The sequence below is a fragment of the Tachyglossus aculeatus genome, chromosome 11 (assembly GCF_015852505.1).
Source record: "Tachyglossus aculeatus isolate mTacAcu1 chromosome 11, mTacAcu1.pri, whole genome shotgun sequence".
Lineage (NCBI taxonomy): Eukaryota > Metazoa > Chordata > Mammalia > Monotremata > Tachyglossidae > Tachyglossus > Tachyglossus aculeatus.
This window is the reverse complement of record NC_052076.1, coordinates 14151542-14172708: the sequence shown is the minus strand read 5'-3', so window position 1 is coordinate 14172708 and position 21167 is coordinate 14151542. Positions and strand designations below refer to the sequence as shown.

The following is a 21167-nucleotide window of genomic DNA, read 5'->3' as shown; positions in this document are numbered from 1 at the left end:
ATACAGTGCTCTGCACACAGTAAGTGCTCAATAAATACGATTGATTGATTGATTAATCAAAATACAGTATAGAATAAATGCATCGGGATGCCCAGCAACACCCCTTGGGGTGAGGTTTACTACCTTGTTCACACCCCACCCCACCCCACCAAAGGAGGAGTTTCATCTTGTTTTCAGCTACAGGGAAGCAGCGTGGCTCAGTGGAAAGAGCCCGGGCTTGGGAGTCAGGGGTCATGGGTTCAAATCCCGACTCCGCCAATTGTCAGCTGGGTGACTTTGGGCAAGTCACTTCACTTCTCTGTGCCTCAGTTCCCTCAGCTGGAAAATGGGGATGAAGGGTGTGAGCCCCACGTGAGACAACCTGATCACCTTCTATCCTCCCCAGCGCTTAGAACGGTGCTTTGCACATAGTAAGCGCTTAACAAATGCCATCATTCATTCATTCAATCGTATTTATTGAGCGCTTACTGTGTGCAGAGCACTGTACTAAGCGCTTGGGAAGTACAAGTTGGCAACATCTAGAAACGGTCCCTACCCAAAAGCGGGCTCACAGTACAGAAAACCTGTTTTCTCTCCCTGCCGTGTCACTTTGTTCAATCGTCTTTATTCATTCATTCATTCATTCATTCATTCATTCATTCGTATTTATTGAGTGCTTACTGTGTGCAGAGCACTGTACTAAGCGCTCGGGAAGTCCAAGTTGGCAACATCTAGAGACGGTCCCTACCCAACAGCGGGCTCACAGTCTAGAAGGGGGAGACAGACAACAAAACAAAACATATTAACAGAATAAAATAAATAGAATAAATATGTATAAATAAAATAAATAGAGTAATAAATACGTACAAACATATATACATATATACAGGTGCTGTGGGGAAGGGAAGGAGGTAAGGCGGGGTAAGCATGTCCTGGGTGCAGAGCACTGTATACTAAGCGCTTGGGAGTGTACAATACAACAATAAAGAGACACTTTCCCTGCCCACAACGAGCTTACAGTCTAGAGGACGACAGATCCTTACCCCTTAAACACCGAGGCATTCTTACCCCACCCCCGCCACCCCACACGGTGGTTATATACGTGATTTTGGACTCGGTTTCTTGCCCTCCCTGACATTTATTTTAATATCTGCCTCCCTGACTAGATGGCAAGCTCCAGGGATCGAAGCTACTTATTCTCTTGTGCAATTCCGAGAGTTTAGTACAGCGCTCTGCTCACCAAAGTGAGTAAGTGCTCACTAAATACCGTTGCTTGTTGGATTTGATCGGGCGGAAGAGTTTCGGGCGGGGGAAAGGGGGAGAACCATGGATCAGATGGGAATGTCACGAGGGAAGATCAATAAGAAAGTCTGCCAGGGAGAAGTGAAGAGCAGGAGCTGGGAAGCTCGGGGAAAAAACAAATCTCCTTTAAGAGGCCTTCCCTGACTAAGCCCTCAAATCCCTCATCTCCCTCTCCCTTCTGCATCACCCTTGCACTTTTTTAATGGCATTTATTAAGCGCCTACTATGTGCCAAGCACTGTTCTAAACGCTGGGGAGGTTACAAGGTGATCGGGTTGTCCCACGGGGGGCTCACAGTCTTAATCCCCATAATAATAACAATAATGGCATTTGTTAAGTAAGCGCTTACTATGTGCCACGCTGCTTCTCTAACACCTCTCCACGGACAAAGAACTTCTCTCCCTACAGAGATTCCCTCTCCTGCCCATCTCTCCCTCCAGACCGCAAATTTCGTCGTGAGCAGAGGACGCGTCGGCCAACGCTGTGGCACCGCGCTCTGCCAAGCGCTTAGTACAGGGTTGTGCACACAGTAAGCGCTCAGTAAATCTTCCTGATTGATCAATTGATGATTGTGCATCTGAGGGCCGCCTTCCTGCCAGTCCCAAGGGGTGGTGCCCCAGAGAGGGGGCATCTTCCCCATCTTCCCCATCCTCTACCTTTCTTCGGCCTTCCCTCCCTTCTTCCTTCCTCCATCCTCTCCCCATTCCCACCCCCGCTTCCTCGCTCATCGCTTCAGACAGACAGGGCACCGCGGGGGGCTCCCATGCCAGCCCTGCCAGCGTCTGGGAATCTGTGAGTCACGGTGCCTGTCAGGTGGCAGAGATCCGCCACACGCCTGAGCTGGTGGACGGCAAATAGGCGTGCGTGCCCACGGGCCTGTGTGTCTGTCTGGCTTTGGGGCCTCGGCAGCAGGTGGGTTTGAAGGTCACTGTGTCTGTGAAGGTCAGTAAGTGTGCATGTGTGTGCCTGGAAGTGTGTTTGCAATAATAATAATAATGATAATAATAATAACAATGGCATTTGGGAGTGTGTTTGTAATAAGATAATAATAGCGATGGCATTTATTAAGCGCTTACGCTGTTCGAAGCGCTTCCTCCTTCTACCGCTTTAGTGCTTTCACGCCAGCTATACGCGGAAATACTTACAACCTCAGTAGCATTTCTGCAATAATAATAATAATAATAATATAATAATAATAATAACGATGGCATTTGGGAGTGTGTTTGTAATAAGATAATAATAACGATGGCATTTATTAAGCGCTTACGCTGTTCTAAGCGCTTCCTCCTTCTACCGCTTTAGTGCTTTCACGCCAGCTATACACGGAAATACTTACAACCTCAGTAGCATTTCTGCAATAATAATAATAATAATAACGATGGCATTTGGGAGTGTGTTTGTAATAAGATAATAATAGCGATGGCATTTATTAAGCGCTTACACTGTTCTAAGCGCTTCCTCTTCTACCACTTTAGTGCTTTCACGCCAGCTATACACGGAAATACAACCTCAGTAGCATTTCTGCAATAATAATAATAATAATAATAACGATGGCATTTGGGAGTGTGTTTGTAATAATATAATAATAACAATGGCATTTATTAAGCGCTTACACTGTTCTAAGCGCTTCCTCCTTCTACTGCTTTAGTGCTTTCACACCAGCTATACACGGAAATACTTACAACCTTAATAGCATTTAAGCCCATATAAGCGCTTCCTCCTTCTACCACTTTAGTGCTTTCAATCAATCAATCAATCAATCTTCGTCCTTCTACCACTTTAGTGCTTTCAGTCAGTCGATCAATCAGTCGTATTTATTGAGCGCTTACTGTGTGCAGAGCACTGGACTACGCGCTTGGGAAGGCCAAGTTGCCAACATCTAGAGACGGTCCCTACCCAACAGTGGGCTCACAGTCTAGAAGGGGGAGACAGAGAACAAAACCAAACATATTAACAAAATAAAATAAATTGAATAGATATGTACAAGTAAAATAAATAAATAAATAGAGTAATAAATATATAGAAACATATATACATATATACAGGTGCTGTGGGGAAGGGAAGGAGGTAAGGCCAGGGGGATGGGGGGGGGGGGAATATTTACAACCTCAATAGCATTTATGCCCATATAATAATAATAGTGGCATTTATTAAGCGCTTACTGTGTGCAAAGTTGGGGAGGTTACAAGGTGATCCGGTTGTCCCACGGGGGGCTCCCAGTCTTCATCCCCATTCTCCAGATGAGGGAACTGAGGCCCAGAGAAGTGAAGTGCCCAAAGTCACACAGCTGACAATTGGCGGAGCGGGGATTCGAACCCCGGACCTCTGACTCCAAAGCCCGGGCTCTTTGCACTGAACCACGCTGCTTCTCACTTGTCAAAGTGTATCTGCGGCGTGCTAGTAAATCCATAATGTGTGTTCCTGTGGGTGTTGGGGGCGTCTGCGTGTCTGTGCGTGTCGGGGGGGGAAATGTGTTTGTAGGGGTGTTTGTATCTGTGGGGTGTAAATGTATGTGTGTGTGTGTGTGTGTCCTTGGGTATGCTGGGCCTAGGTGCCCACTCCACAGGGGTTTTGAAGTGGCCTCCCTTCAAGGCCCTACTGAGAGCTCACCTCCTCCAGGAGGCCTTCCCACACTGAGCCCCCTCCTTCCTCTCCCTCTCCATCCCCCCCGCCTTACCTCCTTCCCTTCCCCACAGCACCTGTATATATGGATATATGTTTGTACGGATTTATTACTCTATTTATTTACTTATTTTACTTGTACATATCTATCCTATTTATTTTATTTTGTTAATATGTTTGGTTTTGTTCTCCGTCTCCCCCTTCTAGACTGTGAGCCCACTGTCGGGTAGGGACCGTCTCTAGATGTTGCCAACTTGGACTTCCCAAGCGCTTAGTCCAGTGCTCTGCACACAGTAAGCGCTCAATAAATGCGATTGATTGATTGATTACTCTATTTTACTTGTCCATATCTATTCTATTTATTTTATTTTGTTAATATGTTTGGTTTCGTTCTCCGTCTCCCCCTTCTAGACTGTGAGCCCACTGTTGGGTAGGGACCGTCTCTAGATGTTGCCAACTTGGACTTCCCAAGGGCTTAGTCCAGTGCTCCGCACACAGTAAGCGCTCAATAAATACGATTGATTGATTGATTAGTAATAATAATTATGGTATTTGTTAAACTCTTACTATGTGCCAAGTTCGGTGTGGGGGGGTGTTGGGAGCGGGGCGGGCAACGGCCCCCACAGCAGCGTGAGCCAGACGTCAGCCTTACTCATTCTAGGCCTCTGACGTGACCTGAATTTCCGGCTGGACCTGAAATGACCCAAAAGAGCAGCTTTCTGCTCGCTTTTTGGAAGCTTATCACCTCCCTGTCCACCCCCCCTAAAAGTCCTGCCTCTCCAGTCCACCCCATCCCATTAAAATCCCAGCCCCCTCACAATCCACCCCCCTTTAAAATCCTGTCCCCCCTCGGTTCCACCCTCTCCTAAAACCTCCATCCTGGTCCACCCCGATTTGAAATCTTGTTCAGCCCTAGTTCCCCCCACCCCCTTAATAATAATAATAATAATGATGGCATTTGTTAAGCGCTTACTGTGTGCAAAGCACTGTTCTAAGCGCTGGGGGGATACAATGGGATCAAGTTGTCCCACGTGGGGCTCACAGTCTTAATCCCCATTTTTACAGATGAGGTAACTGAGGCTCAGAGAAGTGAAGTGACTTGCCCAAGGTCACACAGCAGACTTGTGGTGGAGCCGGGATTCGAACCCATGACCTCTGACTCCAAAGCCCGTGCTCTTTCCACTGAACCACGCTGCTTCTCTTAAAATCCTGGCCCCTCTCGACCCCCCTCCCCCATCTAAAATCCCATCCCCTCCAGTCCACCCCATCCCTTAAAATCCTGTCCACGCCCCATAAAATCCCTGCCCCTCCTGGTCCACCCCCCCATTCAAATCATGTGCCCCTTTTCACGTTTAATGATAGCATTTATTAAGCGCTTACTATATGCAAAGCACTGTTCTAAGCGCTGGGGATCAGGTTGTCCCACGGGGGGGCTCACAGTCTTCATCCCCATTTTCCAGATGAGGGAACTGAGGCACAGGGAAGTGAAGCGGCTTGCCCAAAGTCACACAGCTGGCAATTGGCGGAGGCAGGATTTGAACCCATGACCTCGGACTCCAAAGCCCGGGCTCTTTCCACTGCTTCACACTTGCACTCGTAATGAAAAGTGGCACGTAGTAATAATAATTAAGGAACTTGTTAAGAGCTTACTATGTGCCAAACACCGTTCAAAGCACTGGGGTAGATCCAAGTTAATCAGGTTGGTCCCAGTCCCTGTCCCCCATGGGCTCACAGTCTTCCTCCCTATTTTACAGCCGAGGTAACTGAGTCTCAGAGAAGGGAAGTGACTCTCCCAGAGTCACACAGCAGACCAGGGACGGAGCGGAATTAGAACCCAGGTGCTTCTGACTCCCGTGCTCTACCCACTGAGCCACGTTGCTTCACCAAGCCACGCTGCTTAGTGCCTTATTGTGCGTCTGTGTGTGTGAGCCCACTGTTGGGTAGGGACTGTCTCTCTATGTTGCCAATTTGTACTTCCCAAGCGCTTAGTACAGTGCTCTGCACATAGTAAGCGCTCAATAAATACGATTGATGATGATGATGTGTGTGTGTATATGTGTATGTGTTTGTGTGTATTGGAGAGCCTTCTGCCCTTCTCCAGAGAAGCCACGTGGCTCAGTGGAGAGAGCCCGGGCTTTGGAGTGAGAGGTCGTGGGTTCGAATCCCGGCTCCGCCCCATGTCTGCCGTGTGACCTCGGGCAAGTCACTTCGCTTCTCAGAGCCTCAGTTCCCTCATCTGTAAAATGGGGATGATGACTGTGAGCCCTGCGTGGGACAACCTGATCACCTTAGAACAGTGCTTTGCACATAGTAAGCGCTTAACAAATGCCATTATTATTATTCTTATTATCACCTTGTATCCCCCCAGCGCTTAGAACAGTGCTTTGCACGTAGTACACATATGCACACATATGCACACATTTGCACATATTTATTACTCTATTTATTTATTTATTTATTTATCTTGTACATTTCTCTCCTATTTATTTTATTTTGTTGGTACGTTTGGTTCTGTTCTCTGTCTCCCCCTTTTAGACTGTGAGCCCACTGTTGGGTAGGGACTGTCTCTATGTGTTGCCAATTGGTACTTCCCAAGCGCTTAGTACAGTGCTCTGCACATAGTAAGCGCTCAATAAATACGATTGATTGATTGATTGATTGATTGATAGTACGTGCTTAACAAATGCCATTATTATTATTATTATTATTATGTGATGTTCTCTGGCCCACCCCCCAAGGTTGGTTGGGGTCCCAGGGCCCCCAGGTTGGGCCCCAAGCTGTGATCCCTGCTTCCCCCTCCCCGGCCCCAACTGCCCACGGTTCTCCCTGGTGTCTAACTCCCATCCGTCTTGCTGCGGCCTCAACTTGCCTCCTCCTAGTTCCTCCCGGTTCCAGCCCTTTGAGGCACCCCGAGGCCATGGGGGGGGACACCATGTGGGCCGGGCGGGGGTCCTGGCTGCTCCTCGGCTGGTGGCCACCTCCCAGCTGGCACAGGACGGCTCTGTCGCGGAGTCGGTGCCAACGGGCCCTGGGCCACGTCTCTTGGGCAGGGCCCGCCTTGGGAGACGCTGCTGCCATCCGGGCAGCAGCTCGCTTCCCTGCTTCCATTCATTCCTTCAATCAATCAGATTTATTGAGCGCTTACTGTGTGCAGAGCAGTGTACTAAGCGCTTGGGAAGTACAAGTTGGCACCTTCTTTGGCACCTTCTTCCTCCCTTCTTTTTTCCCCCCTCTCCAAATTTGCCTGCCGCTGTCTCTAAACTTCTCCAGTCAATCATATTTATTAATAACGATAATAATTATGGTATTTAATAATAATAATAATAATAATAATGGCATTTATTAAGCGCTTACTACGTGCAATGCACTGTTCTAATTTGTTAAGCACTTACTAGGTGCCAGGTAGCACTGGGGCGGATACAGGCAAATCAGGTTGGACGCAGTCCACGTCCCACATGGGGCTCGCAGTCTTAACCCCCGTTTTACAGATGAGGTAACTGAGGCACAGGGAAGCTAAGTGACTTGCCCAAGGCCACATGGCAGGCAGGTGGCGGAGCCGGGATTAGAACCCATGACTTTCTGACCCCATGTCCTTCTTCTATCCACTACTTCATGCTGCTTTATTCATTCAGTCAGTCGTACTTACTGAGTCACTTCTCTGTGCCTCAGTTCCCTCATCTGTAAAATGGGGATTGAGATTGTGAGCCCCACGTGGGACACCTGATCAACCTTGTATCCCCCCAGTGCTTCGAACAGTGCTTGGCACATAGTAAGCACTTAACCAATACCATCATCATTATTTATTGAGCGCTTACTGTGTGCAGAGCACTGTACTATGTGCTCCCCCTTATCCCCCCTCCATCCCCCCGTCTTACCTCCTTCCCTTCCCCACAGCACCTGTATATACACATATATGTTTGTACATATTTATTACTCTATTTATTTATTTATTTTACTTGTACATATCTATTCTATTTATTTTATTTTGCTAATATGTTTGGTTTTGTTCTCTGTCTCCCCCTTCTAGACTGTGCACCCACTGTTGGGTAGGGACCATCTCTAGATGTTGCCAACTTGTACTTCCCAAGCACTTAGTACAGTGCTCTGCACACAGTAAGTGCTCAATAAATATGATTGATTGATTGATTGCTTGGGAGAGTACAGTTCAACAATAAGCAGACACTGCCCACGATGAGCTTACAGTCTAGAAGGACAAAAACCCATTCTGGAGGCTCTGGAAGCGCTTAGTACAGTGCTCTGCACACAGTAAGCGCTCAATAAATACGATTGATTGATAAGATGGAGTTTAACAGGATGCTAGGGACAGAGACACAGAGACAGAGAGAGATAGGGAGAGAGGGAGAGAGATGGAGAGAGACTCTGACAGAAAGAAGAGGGAAAAGAGGAGAGAACAAAGCTTCTCAAGGGCAGGGATCGTGTCATCTAATTCTACTGTCCTCTCCCAAGGCCCTTGTGAGCAGGAAACATGTCTGTTTATTGTCATATTATACTCTCCCAAGCGCTTAGTACAATGCTCGGCACATAGTAAGCACCCAGTGCGTACGATGGAATGAATCCCATGTTCTAAACGTAAATACCACTGATTGATTGATTCGCCGGAATGGTGGTGAGGCAGCAGAGAGAATGAGTGATGGAGGCAGAGATAGCCACGGGATGAAGAAAGTGAGACAGAGGAAAGAGAGACGGAGGGAGACCAGGGGAGAATGTGGGGAGAGGCAGGGGCGAGATGGAGGTGGAGAGAGGGAGAGGGATAGTGAGGAAGGAACGGGGAGAGGGCACGAGTGCGAGGGAGTGCGTTTTGAAAGTCCGGCTTGGGCCTGCCAGGATGTGTCGGAGTTATATTAAGCTGCCTGGGCCCTGGTCTTGGGAAGAAAGCAGTGACAAAGCTGGGAGAGAAGAGCCAGGCGCTTAGCAGGGCGCTAATGAGCGGGGCCTTCATTTTTCCCGTCACCGAGAAAACAGCGGCAGCCCCGGGGCCAGGGCCCCATGGAAACCAGGCAGCGGGCGCCAATGGAAACCTGGCAGCGGGCGTGTTAAGTTACCAACTCCCCTCTCTGTGGTCCCTTTTCATGGGGCTGTGCCCGATGTGCGCGTATGTGTGTTTGTGTGTGTCTTCGGAGGGGGCACGCGGGGGCCGGGGGATTCAGGGTGTGTTTGTTGGGTTTTCTAAACTGAGAGATGTGCTGGCAGAAGGAGGGGGCGAGGCTGATTCGGAAAGGAAGAAGCGAAGGGAGTTTTTACGGCTGAAGGCAAGTGCTCTGGACGGTGCGCTACAGTGTTAGCCCTCATTCAGTACCGTTGATTGATTGATGGGTGGGAAGGCTTTGGACTTGGTTATACAGCTGGGGTGAGGGGATTCTGGCTAGGTGGAAGACCTCAGAGAGGAGGGTTTGGTTTGGGTGGAGTTTGAGAGTATTCTGGGGGTCTGTCTTCACCCCAGGGGCTGGGGGGGGGACATCTCGCAGCAGTCAGAGTCTCTCTCTAAAGTCTAGCTCCATCTTTCCATTATTGTGGTGGCGGGGGAAGGCGGGCTAGGGTTTCCAGCAGTGGCTAGTCCTGCGGGTCACCCCCTGCCGTTGTTTGCATACTGCTTGGATGGAGGTCATCCCGGTCATCCCCCTGCCTGCCCTTTCTGCTTCTCAACCTCAGGGTGTCCTGATCCCGGCCCCCCCCCCCCCCGCCTCCCTTCCCCTTGGCTGCCCCTCTCCCCCCAAGGGACCCGGCCGTTCCCAAAGCAGGGAACCAGGAGTTGGGCTTGTGGGACTCTGCTAATCTGCCTGTCCCCGGGGCGGCCCCTCCCGGAAGCCTGGTCCCAGAGGCAGGTCCCCGTGCCCCGTTTCTAGGACTCGCTCGCTCCGTGACTCTCTCCTGAGAGGGTGGGGGACGACGACGGGGAGGAGAGGCAGAAAGAGTGGTCCTGAGAAATCTGCGGCGCCTCACCTTCCCTGAGGCCAGGGCAGTAGGAAATGGTCGGAAAAGCATCGTGAGGGATCGGGGTTGGACCACAAGAAGGATTCTCCCATGGCAGCGGAGCCCGGGTCTCGGAGCCGGGGTGGGCCTGGCGGCGGGGAAGTAAATGAAGGTGCCTGGAACAGTGCTCTGCACATAGTAAGCGCTTGACAAATGCCACCAAAAAAATAAAGGTGACCTCTGGGGTCAACTGGAAGCCCCAGCCCAGGCCCCTCTCCCCACAGGACCAGGTCCCGCGGCGGAGCAGCGGAGCCTAGTAGGTAGAACCCGGGCCTGGGACTCACAAAGACCTGGGCCCCGCCACTTGTGGGACCTTGGGCAAGTCCCTTAACTTCTCTGCACCTCAGTTACCTCATCTGTAGCTTGGGGACTGTAGGCCCCGTGGGGGACATGAGCTCTGTCCAACCTGATTACCTTGTTTCCACCCCAGCGCTTAGAACAGCGCCTGGCACATAGTAAGCCCTTAACAAATACCATTTAAAAAAAAAAAAGTCCGGGATGGGGAGCGGTCGGGAGAGATGAGAGACAATCATCATCATCATCAATCGTATTTATGGAGCGCTTACTGTGTGCAGAGCACTGTACTAAGCGCTTGGGAAGTACAAGTTGGCAACGTATAGAGGCAGTCCCTACCCACCAGTGGGCTCACAGTCTAAAAGGGGGAGACGGAGAACAAAACCAAACATACTAACAAAATAAAATAAATAGAATAGATATGGACAAGTAAATAAATAAATAAATAGAGTAATAAATATGTACAATCACTCTCCTCATCCTTTTTCTGACCCCGGAGGGTGGGGGCAGTGTCTTGAGAAGCAGCGTGGTGTAGTGGTTAGAGCATGGGTCTGGGAATCAGAAGGTCATGGGTTCTAATCCTGGCTCTGCCATTTGTCTGCTGTGTGACTCTGGGCAAGTCACTTCTCCAGGCCTGGTACCTCATCGGTAAAACAGGGATGAAGGGGGTGAGCCCCACGTGGGACAGGGACTGCGTCCAACCCGCTTTGCTTGTACCGCCCCCCCAGCGCTTAGTACAGTGCCTGGCACATAGTAAGCGCTTAACAGTTACCACGATTAGCATTCCTTATCATGATCCCTGCAGCAAGAGGGATCGAAGAAGGTCAGGAGGAAGGACTGCTGGGGGCTGCCCTGTATTCTAGGCCGCCCATGTCCTGTGAGAAGCGGTTCTTTCCCTACATAATAATAATAATGATGGCATCTATTAAGCGCTTAGTACAGTGCTCTGCACATAGTAAGCGCTCAATAAATGTGATTGATGATGTTATTATCTGCACCCCCACCCCTCTGTGGTACAGACTCTCAGTCTGAGGCAGACCCTTCTGCGGTCCCCTATCAGGTGACCATCCCAGGGGCTGCTGCGAAATAATTTAATATTTATTTATTTGTTTGTTTATTTATTCATTCATTCATTCATTCATTCATTTATTTATTTATTTTGCTTGTTTATTTATTTATTTATTTTACTTGTACATATCTATTCTATTTATTTTATTCTGTTAGTATGTTTGGTTTTGTTCTCTGTCTCCCCCTTCTAGACTGTGAGCCCACTTTTGGGTAGGGACCGTCTCTAGATGTTGCCAATTTGTCCTTCCCAAGCGCTTAGTACAGTGCTCTGCACATAGCAAGCGCTCAATAAATACGACTGATGATGATAAAAGCTGTTTCGGCTGCAGAGAGCAGCCAGGGGCCTAGGTTAGGCGGGGGACGGCCAGGAGAGCGAAACAAAGTGGGGCGAGGGCCCCTCCGCTTTGCGGGAAGGAAGCTGGGTTGTGGGGGGGACCCTGTGTTTCATTCAATCGTATTTATTGAGCGCTTACTGTGTGCAGAGCACTGTACTAAGCGCTGTGTTTAAGCCGCCGCCTCTGGAGCAGGTGAGCCCCGTCCCTACACAAGGCCCTCTGATTAGATTGCGCCTCATTTACCAGCTAAGTGGCCTTGGGTGGGTTTTAAATCTGTGCAAATTGGGTTGTGTTCTTCCTCTCTGCGAGACACCACCGCGCTGCGGCCTCCTTCCCGGCTCCGAGCGCTCCCCTTCCTCCCCTCACTCTCATCAATCAATCAGTCAATCATATTTATTGAGCGCTTACTGTGTGCAGAGCACTGTACTAAGCGCTTGGGAAGTACAAATTGGCAACATATAGAGACAGTCCCTACCCAACATTGGGTTCACAGTCTAAGAGGGGGAGACAGAGAACAAAACCAAACGTACTAACAAAATAAAATAAATAGAATAGATATGTACAAGTAAAATAAATAAATAAATAGAGTAATAAATATGTACAAACATAGATACATATATAAAGGTGCTGTGGGGAAGGGAAGGAGGTAAGATGGGGATGGAGAGGGGGACGAGGGGGAGAGGAAGGAAGGGGCTCAGTCTGGGAAGGCCTCCTGGAGGAGGTGAGCTCTCAGCAGGGCCTTGAAGGGAGGAAGAGGGCTAGCTTGGCGGATGGGCAGAGGGATTGGGGGCATTCCAGGCCCGGGGGAGGACGTGGGCCGGGGGTCGATGGCGGGACAGGCGAGAACGAGGTACGGGGAGGAGATGAGCGGTGGAGGAGCGGAGGGTGCGGGCTGGGCATCGTCCTTGTGTCCTGTGGACGGGGCCCAGGGGACACAGAGGCGAGGGGGAGAGCGGCGGGGGTCCCTGAGTGTCTCAACCCCGCTTGGCCTCCCTCATCTCAGTGCTGTGTGACCTTGGGGAAATCGCTTCGCCACCCTGGGCCTTGTAAATCTGCTCCAAGTCTGGGTTCACTTCCTCATTCCCTGGAAAGGAGAAGGGCACAAGCGTTGGAGGAGGGGAGGGACTGATGGAAATCAGGCAACGGGCCCAGGCAGAATAAGGCAGCGGGCCAGCAGGAAATCAGGTGATGAGGCAGTAGAGATCAGGCTGAGAGGAAACCATTCATTCAGTCGTATTTATTGAGCGCTTACTGTGTGCGGAGCACTGTACTATGCGTTTGGGAAGTACAAGGACAGTCCCTACCCAACAGTGGGCTCACAGTCTAGAAGGATCCAGTACCGACGCAGGCTGCAGCAAGAGGGATCGAAGGAGGTCAGGAGGAAGGACTGCTGGGGGCTGCCCTGTATTCTAGGCCTCCCATGTCCTGTGAGAAGCGGTTCTTTCCCTACATTATAATAATAATGATGGCATCTATTAAGCGCTTATTATGTGCAAAGCACTGTTCTAAGAGCTGGGGAGGTTACAAGGTGATCAGGTTGTCCCACGGGGGGCTCACGGTCTTAATCCCCGTTTTGCAGATGAGGGAACTGAGGCCCAGAGAATAATAAGAAGGATAATAATAATAGTGGCATTTATTAAGCGCTTACTATGTGCAAAGCACTGTTCTAAGTGTTGGGGAGGTTACAAGGTGATCAGGTTGTCCCACGGGGGGCTCACAGTCTTAATCCCCGTTTTGCAGATGAGGTAACTGAGGCCCAGAGAATAAATAATAAGAATAATAATAATAGTGGCATTTATTAAGCACTCACTATGTGCAAAGCACTGTTCTAAGTGCTGGGGAGGTTACAAGGTGATCAGGCTGTCCCACGGGGGGCTCACAGTCTTAATCCCCGTTTTGCAGATGAGGTAACTGAGGCCCAGAGAATAAATAATAAGAATAATAATAATAGTGGCATTTATTAAGCACTTACTATGTGCAAAGCACTGTTCTAAATGCTGGGGAGGTTACAAGGTGATCAGGTTGTCCCATGGGGAGCTCACAGTCTTAATCCCCATTTTGCAGATGAGGTAACTGAGGCCCAGAGAATAATAATAAGAATAAAAATAATAGTGGCATTTGTTAAGTGCTTACTATGTGCAAGGCACTGTTCTAAGCGCTGGGGAGGTTACAAGGTGATCAGCTTGTCCCACGGGGGGCTCACAGTCTTAATCCCCATTTGACAGATGAGGTACCTGAGGCCCAGAGAATAATAATAAGAATAATAATAATAGTGGCATTTATTAAGTGCTTACTATGTGCAAAGCACTGTTCTAAGCAGTGGGGAAGATACAAGGTGATCAGGTTGTCCCACAGGGGGCTCACAGTCTTAATCCCCATTTTACAGATGAGGTCACTGAGGCCCAGAGAATAATAATAATAATAATAATAATAATAATAATAATAATAATGATAGCATTTGTTAAGCGCTTACTATGTGCAAAGCACATATAGAACATATGCTCACTATAGAACAGTGCTTTGCACATAGTAAGTGCTTAATAAATGCCATTATCATCATCATCATCAAAGCACTGTTCTAAGGGGAAGATACAAGGTGATGATGATGATGATGGCATTTATTAAGCGCTTATTATGTGCAAAGCACTATTCTAAGGGCTGGGGAGTTTACAAGGTGATCAGGTTGTCCCACGTGGGGCTCACAGGCGTAATCCCCATTTGACAGATAAGGTAACTGAGGCCCAGAGAAGTGAAGTGACGTGCCCAAAGTCACACAGCTGACAAGTGGCAGAGCCGGGATTTGAACCCATGACCTCTGACTCCAAAGCCCGGGCTCTTTCCACTGAGCCATGCTGCTTCTCTAACTGAGGTAACTGAGGCCCAGAGAAGTGAGTGACTTGCCCAAAGTCACACAGCCGACAATTGGCGGAGCCGGGATTTGAACCCATGACCTCTGACTCCAAAGCCCGGGCTCTTTCCACTGAGCCACGCTGCTTCTCTAACTGAGGTAACTGAGGCCCAGAGAAGTGAAGTGACTTGCCCAAAGTCACACAGCCGACAAGTGGCGGAGCCGGGATTTGAACCCATGACCTCTGACTCCAAAGCCCGGGCTCTTTCCACTGAGCCACGCTGCTTCTCTAACTGAGGTAACTGAGGCCCAGAGAAGTGAAGTGACTTGCCCAAAGTCACACAGCCGACAAGTGGCGGAGCCGGGATTTGAACCCATGACCTCTGACTCCAAAGCCCGGGCTCTTTCCACTGAGGCACGCTGCTTCTCTAACTGAGGTAACTGAGGCCCAGAGAAGTGAAGTGACTTGCCCAAAGTCACACAGCCGACAAGTGGCAGAGCCGGGATTTGAACCCATGACCTCCGACTCCAAAGCCTGTGCTCTTTCCCAGGAGAGCACCAAATTGGGCAGCGAGGGGAGGGAAGAGCCAGAAGGCCCATCTCATCCTTCTCGACTGGGAGCCCACTGTTGGGTAGGGACCGTCTCTAGATGTTGCCAACTTGGACTTCCCAAGCGCGCTTAGCACAGTGCCCTGCACACAGTAAGCGCTCAATAAATACGATTGACTGATTGATCCCGCATCCCCTCCCTTCACACCCGATCGTTGCTGGCTCAGCAGAGCGTCTCGGCGACCAGAACCAGCCAGGCGAGGGTGGAGGTGAGGCCTCATTCATTCATTCAACCATATTTATTGAGCGCTTACTGTGTGCAGAGCACTGGACTAAGCGCTTGGGAAGTCCAAGTCGGCAACGTATAGAGACGGTCCCTACCAACAATGGGCTCACGGTCTAGAAGAGACTCAGGGTGACCCCAGACCCCAGCTTCTCCTCGTCTCTCTCAGGGTGCGAGTATAAGGGGTAAAGGCCACCCCTGGAAGCCCCCCACCTCTTTCCACGCCCCCTTTTGTCACCCCTTCCCCAATTTGGACCCCGGAGTTTGGTGGGGCTGCGACCGAGAAGGGCGGAAGGCCGGGCACCTCTCCCTCCCCAGTTTTCCCACCCAAATTGTGGTCACTCTTACTGAGCAAGGAGAGAGAAAGGGGGACAGAGAGGTCTGCAGGACCGATTTCGCGACCCCCCACCCCTGCACCCCACATACGCCTCCCCAGCTGGACCCCAGGGTCGTGGGCCGGAGTCCAGGGCAAGGAGAACCACACCCTGGGGGGTCCCTAGATGGGACACCTCTGCAATCCCCGTCCCAGTCCCCCTGTGCCCCAGGCCCAGGAGGATTCAGCTTGGGAAACAGAGAATGCCTTGCCAGGAGTCCCCTCCCCTGCTTCGCTGGTCCCCGCTGAGCTCCTGGGGGAGTCAGGGGCTGGGGGGTAGATATTTGGGGGTCCCCTTCTGACTTCTGAGCGTCTGTGAGACTGTGGGAGGGGAAAGGGGGAGTTGGGGGCAGCTAAGAGCCGGAGGGGTGGCAAGGCGGAGTATCTCGGCGCCGTTTGTGGTGGGGATGGGGGGTCAGTGTGAGCCCACTGTTGGGTAGGGACCGTCTCTATATGTAGCCAATTTGTACTTCCCAAGCGCTTAGTACAGTGCTCTGCACACAGTAAGCGCTCAATAAATACGATTGATGATGATGACAGGGAGTCGGGAGAGAAAAAGACATCCCCGTTGCCGCTCGCCCGCCTACTCTCTTTCTGTCTTGCTTTGTCCGCGTCGCCCCATCCCCCCGTCTGTCCAGTTTTCCGGCCCATCTGACCTGGTGGACTGGAGAGAGGGAGGGAATGACCTCCTGGACTCTTTTCTGTCTCGTCTCCTTTTTTCCCTCCTCCTCCTCTTATTTCTTTCCATGCTGATTTCCCCCTTTCGTCTTCACCAGGCCTCTTCCATCCGTCCGTCTGTCTCCCCAGAACGGAGGTGGGCCCCCCCTCCGCCCCCCAGCCAGCCTCACCCTCCCTCTCCTGCGAGTTTCTTGCTCAGAGTCCGGCATCTAGGGAAGAAATCAGACCCCCTCCTTTCCCCCCAAGCCGAGGCCCCCTCACTCCCGTCCTACTGGTGGGAGACCAGCTAAGGCCCGTGACGGCGGCGTGGCAGAAATGGGGAGAGAGGAGGGTACTGGGGGGACGTGAGCCCGCTGTTGGGTAGGGATCGTCTCTATATGTTGCCAACTTGTACTTCCCAAGCGCTTAGTACAGTGCCCTGCACACAGTAAGCGCTCAATAAATATGATAGATTGAGCCCCGAGACCCCACATGCGCAGCCTCCTGCCCCCTCCCCTGAGAAGAAGGGACCCGGTGGGCTCTCTGGCCGCAGCAGGCCGCACTGGCCCTCCCTTCTTTAGGTGCCCCCCTTCCAGTAGCCAGAAGGGACCCAGTGCCCTCTGTCACTGGTCCAGAAAGCTGGCACTGGTGCCCATCCCCGTCCCGGGGTGCCAGAGGGTGTGAGGGGGTTGGGTGCCCTTCCCCGCCCGGCTGACCGTGCCCCGCCGCCCCGGCAGATTCGGAGCGGACCAGCCCGCACATGATCTCCGCGGCCGACGATGCCGAGTACCCACGGGAGTACCGGACGCTGGGCGGAGGCGGCGGCGGCGGCGGGGGCAGCGGCGGCGCCCGTCGCTTCTCCAACGTGGGCCTGGTGCACACGTCCGAGCGGAGGCACACGGTCATCGCCGCCCAGAGCCTCGAGGCCCTCACCGGCCTGCAGAAGGCCGACATGGACCGGAAGCGGGACGCCTTCATGGATCACCTGAAGAACAAGTACCCGCAGCACGCCCTGGCCCTGCGAGGGCAGCAGGAGAGACTCCGCGACCAGGTAAGTCGCCCACGGGCACCACAGGCCCGGCTGGAGCCGCCGGGTGGGGGAATCCCGGGCGCCCGGAGGCAGGGGACTGGCACGTTTGGCCCCTGACCGGAGGGCCCGGGACGGGAAGGGGATGGTGGGGGGCAGCAGGGTGCCAACATGTCCCACTCTACCAGCTTGAGTTCAACGAGGACGGGCCCGTCAGGGCCATTTGGGTGGTCCCGGCTTCCCCCCGTTGACCTCCCCCCATCTCCCGAGGGGGTCTGGGGAAAAATCCAGTGCAACAGCGGGGGCGTAGATTGGTTTGAGCGTGGGGTCCATGTGGGGCCCGCTTTCTGTGGCATCAATTTTGTGGGGGAGGGCACGGCCTATGGGGACCCCGCTTCAGCGAGGTGGGGGGACCGTCCCTGGACGAGGGCAGGGCTAAGGCTCCAGAAACGCATCCACCGGGGAGCGGGGCCCGGACCCCCGTGAGATGCCGCCTTTTGCTGTGTGACCTCAGGCAGGTGTCTGTCCTTCTCTGGGCCTCGTTTCCTTGCAGTGCCCGCCCCGCCCCTGCCCGGAAATCAGGTCCGCCGCCAGAGGGGTGGGGAGATGGCGGGACACGCGTGGCTGGAGTTTGGGGGGCGAGGGGCGGGGAGGAGCCGTGTTTCTGGGGAGGGGAGCAAGCGGGAGGAAGGAAAGGCCTACCCACCCCACCACCCGCTCTCCCAGGACGCCCCGCGTTTTCCAGTGCCGAGTCTGCCTTGCCCGTGGGGTGGGTTATCTGGGGGACCCCTCTCTGTCCTGTCCGTGTCTCTGTCTGACGGTGGGTGCGGCGGGAATGGCGGTGAGGGGGCGTGGGGCCCGGCGGCCGACCCCCAGAGCACAGGTTTACAATCTGGTAGCGACCTCGGGGTCATCTCGTCCATCCCCCTGTCTCCTCCTCCTCCTTCCCCGTCCCCGGCCACAGCTCTGTCTCCACACCCGGGGACCCCACAGCCCCGTGCGCTCCAGGATTTCCCCGCCTTGGCAAGAAATCCTTACCGAGAGCAGTCCCTCCTGCTGCCATTTCCTCAGCAGGGGTGACTCCAGTTCATCATCATCATCAATCGTATTTATTGAGCGCTTCCTATGTGCAGAGCACTGTACTAAGCGCTTGGGAAGTACAGATTGGCAACATATAAGTTGGACTCAAGTTGGACTTTGGGAAACGTTTCTGAGGATTCCCCCCACCACCACCACCCCACCTCTCGCCCCTTCGCCATCCATCTTCACCCCCGAGTGGTGCAGACCGGGAAAGGGATCTGATGCCGGTGATGGTATTTGTTAAGAGCTTACTATGTGCCAAGCACTGTTCTAAGCGCTGGGGTAGATACAGGGTCATCGGGTTGGCCCACGTGGGGCTCACGGTCTTCATCCCCTTTTTGCAGCCGAGGGAACTGAGGCCCAGAGAAGTGAAGTGACTCGCCCAAAGTCACACAGCTGACAAGTGGCGGGACCGGGATTAGAACCCACGACCTCCGACTCCCAAGCCCAGGCTCTATTCGTTCATTCATTCGGTCGTATTTATTGAGCACTTACTGTGTGCTGAGCATTGTACCAAGTGCTTAATGATGGTATTTGTTAAGCTCTTGCTACGTGCTAAGCACTGTTCTAAGCGCTGGGGGAGATGCAGGGATATCAGGTTGTCCCACGTGGGGCTCACCGTCTTCATCCCCATTTTACAGATGAGGGAACTGAGGCCCAGAGAAGTGAAGTGACTCACCCAAAGTCACACAGCTGACAAGTGGCGGAACCGGGATTAGAACCCACGACCTCTGACTCCCAAGCCCGGGCTCTATTCATTCATTCATTCATTCGGTTGTATTTATTGAGCACTTACTGTGTGCAGAGCATTGTACTAAGTGCTTAATGATGGTATTTGTTAAGCTCTTACTACGTGCCAAGCACTGTTCTAAGCGCTGGGGGAGATGCAGGGATATCAGGTTGTCCCACGTGGGGCTCACCGTCTTCATCCCCATTTTACAGATGAGGGAACTGAGGCCCAGAGAAGTGAAGTGACTCGCCCAAAGTCACACAGCTGACAAGTGGCGGAACCGGGATTAGAACCCACGACCTCTGACTCCCAAGCCCGGGCTCTATTCATTCATTCATTCATTCGGTTGTATTTATTGAGCACTTACTGTGTGCAGAGCATTGTACTAAGTGCTTAATGATGGTATTTGTTAAGCTCTTACTACGTGCCAAGCACTGTTCTAAGCGCTGGGGGAGATGCAGGGATATCAGGTTGTCCCACGTGGGGCTCACCGCCTTCATCCCCATTTTACAGATGAGGGAACTGAGGCACAGAGAAGTGAAGTGACTCACCCAAAATCACACAGCTGACAAGTGGCGGGACCGGGATTAGAACCCAAGACCTCCGACTCCCAAGCCCGGGCTGTATTCGTTCATTCATTCATTCGTATTTATTGAGCACTTACTGTGTGCAGAACACTGTATTAAGCGCTTAATGATGGTATCGGTTAAGGGCTTACAATGTGCCAAGCACTGTTCTAAGCGCCGGGGTAGGGACAAGGTCATCAGGTTGTCCCGGGTGGGGCTCACAGCCTTCACCCCCATCTTCCAGATGAGGGAACCGAGGCCCAGAGAAGTGAAGCGACTGGCCCAAAGTCACACAGCTGCCGAGTGGCGGAGGCGGGACCTCCAGCTCCCAACTTGTACTTCCCAAGCGCTCAGTCCAGTGCTCCGCGCACAGTAAGCGCTCAATAAATACGATTGATCGGTTGCCTCCCGAGCCGGGGCTCTTGCCACTAAGCTAGGCCTTAGAGGATCCCCTAGCCACTAGCTAGCCACTACTGTAGCCACCGAGGCACGCTGCTCCCGGATCTGGGGCCGGGGAGGGGCAGGATTTGCGAGGTTCAGGCTTGCCAGCCTGCCACCACCCGCCCCGAGGGGCAGACGGAAGGGGGCATTAGCCGGCTGCCCCGTCATCAATCGTATTTATTGAGCGCTTACTATGTGCAGAGCACTGGACTAAGTGCTTGGGAAGTACAAATTGGCAACATATAGAGACAGTCCCCACCCAACATTGGGCTCACAGTCTAAAAGGGGGAGACAGAGAACAAAACCAAACATACTAACAAAATAAAATAAATAGAATAGATATGTACAAGTGAAATAAATAGAGTAATAAATATGTACAAACATATATACATATATACAGGTGTCGTGGGGAAGGGAAGGAGGTAAGATGGGGGGATGGAGAGGGGGACGAGGGGGAGAGGAAGGAAGGGGCTCAGTGTGGGAAGGCCTCCTGGAGGAGGTGAGCTCTCAGCAGGGCCTTGAAGGGAGGAAGAGAGCTAGCTTGGCAGGTGGGCAGAGGGATTGGGGGCATTCCAGGCCCGGGGGAGGACGTGGGCCGGGGGTCGACGGCGGGACAGGCGAGAACGAAGCCTAACGGTGAGGAGATTAGCGGTGGAGGAGCGGAGGGTGTGCGCTGGTCTGGAGAAGGAGAGAAGGGAGGTGAGGTAGGAGGGGGCGAGGGGATGGACGGCCTTGAAGCCCAGGGTGAGGAGTTTCTGCCTGATGCGCAGATTGATTGGTAGCCACTGGAGATTTTTGAGGAGGGGAGTAATATGCCCAGAGCGTTTCTAGACAAAAATAATCCGGGCAGCAGCATGAAGTATGGATTGAAGTGGAGAGAGACACGGGGATGGGAGATCAGAGAGAAGGCTGGTGCAGTAAGCCTTCCGGTCCAGGCGTGCCAACGGCCCCCGTTGGGCCCGGGTCTCTGGCAGCTGCTGCCGTCGGGGGTCGCGCCCCCGTCCCCGGCCCTAACGGGGTGCC

At 52.4% G+C, this 21167-nt stretch overlaps 1 protein-coding gene across 1 annotated transcript in view; it reads left to right on the top strand.

The window, feature by feature from the left end:
* Positions 1–21167, top strand: part of SRCIN1 (SRC kinase signaling inhibitor 1) — a 118005-nt gene that overhangs the window by 32012 nt on the left and 64826 nt on the right. The window contains exon 2 of the mRNA XM_038753839.1: positions 17038–17351. Within this exon, the coding sequence (XP_038609767.1) occupies positions 17038–17351 (314 nt within the window). The remainder of the gene's footprint in view (positions 1–17037; positions 17352–21167) is intronic.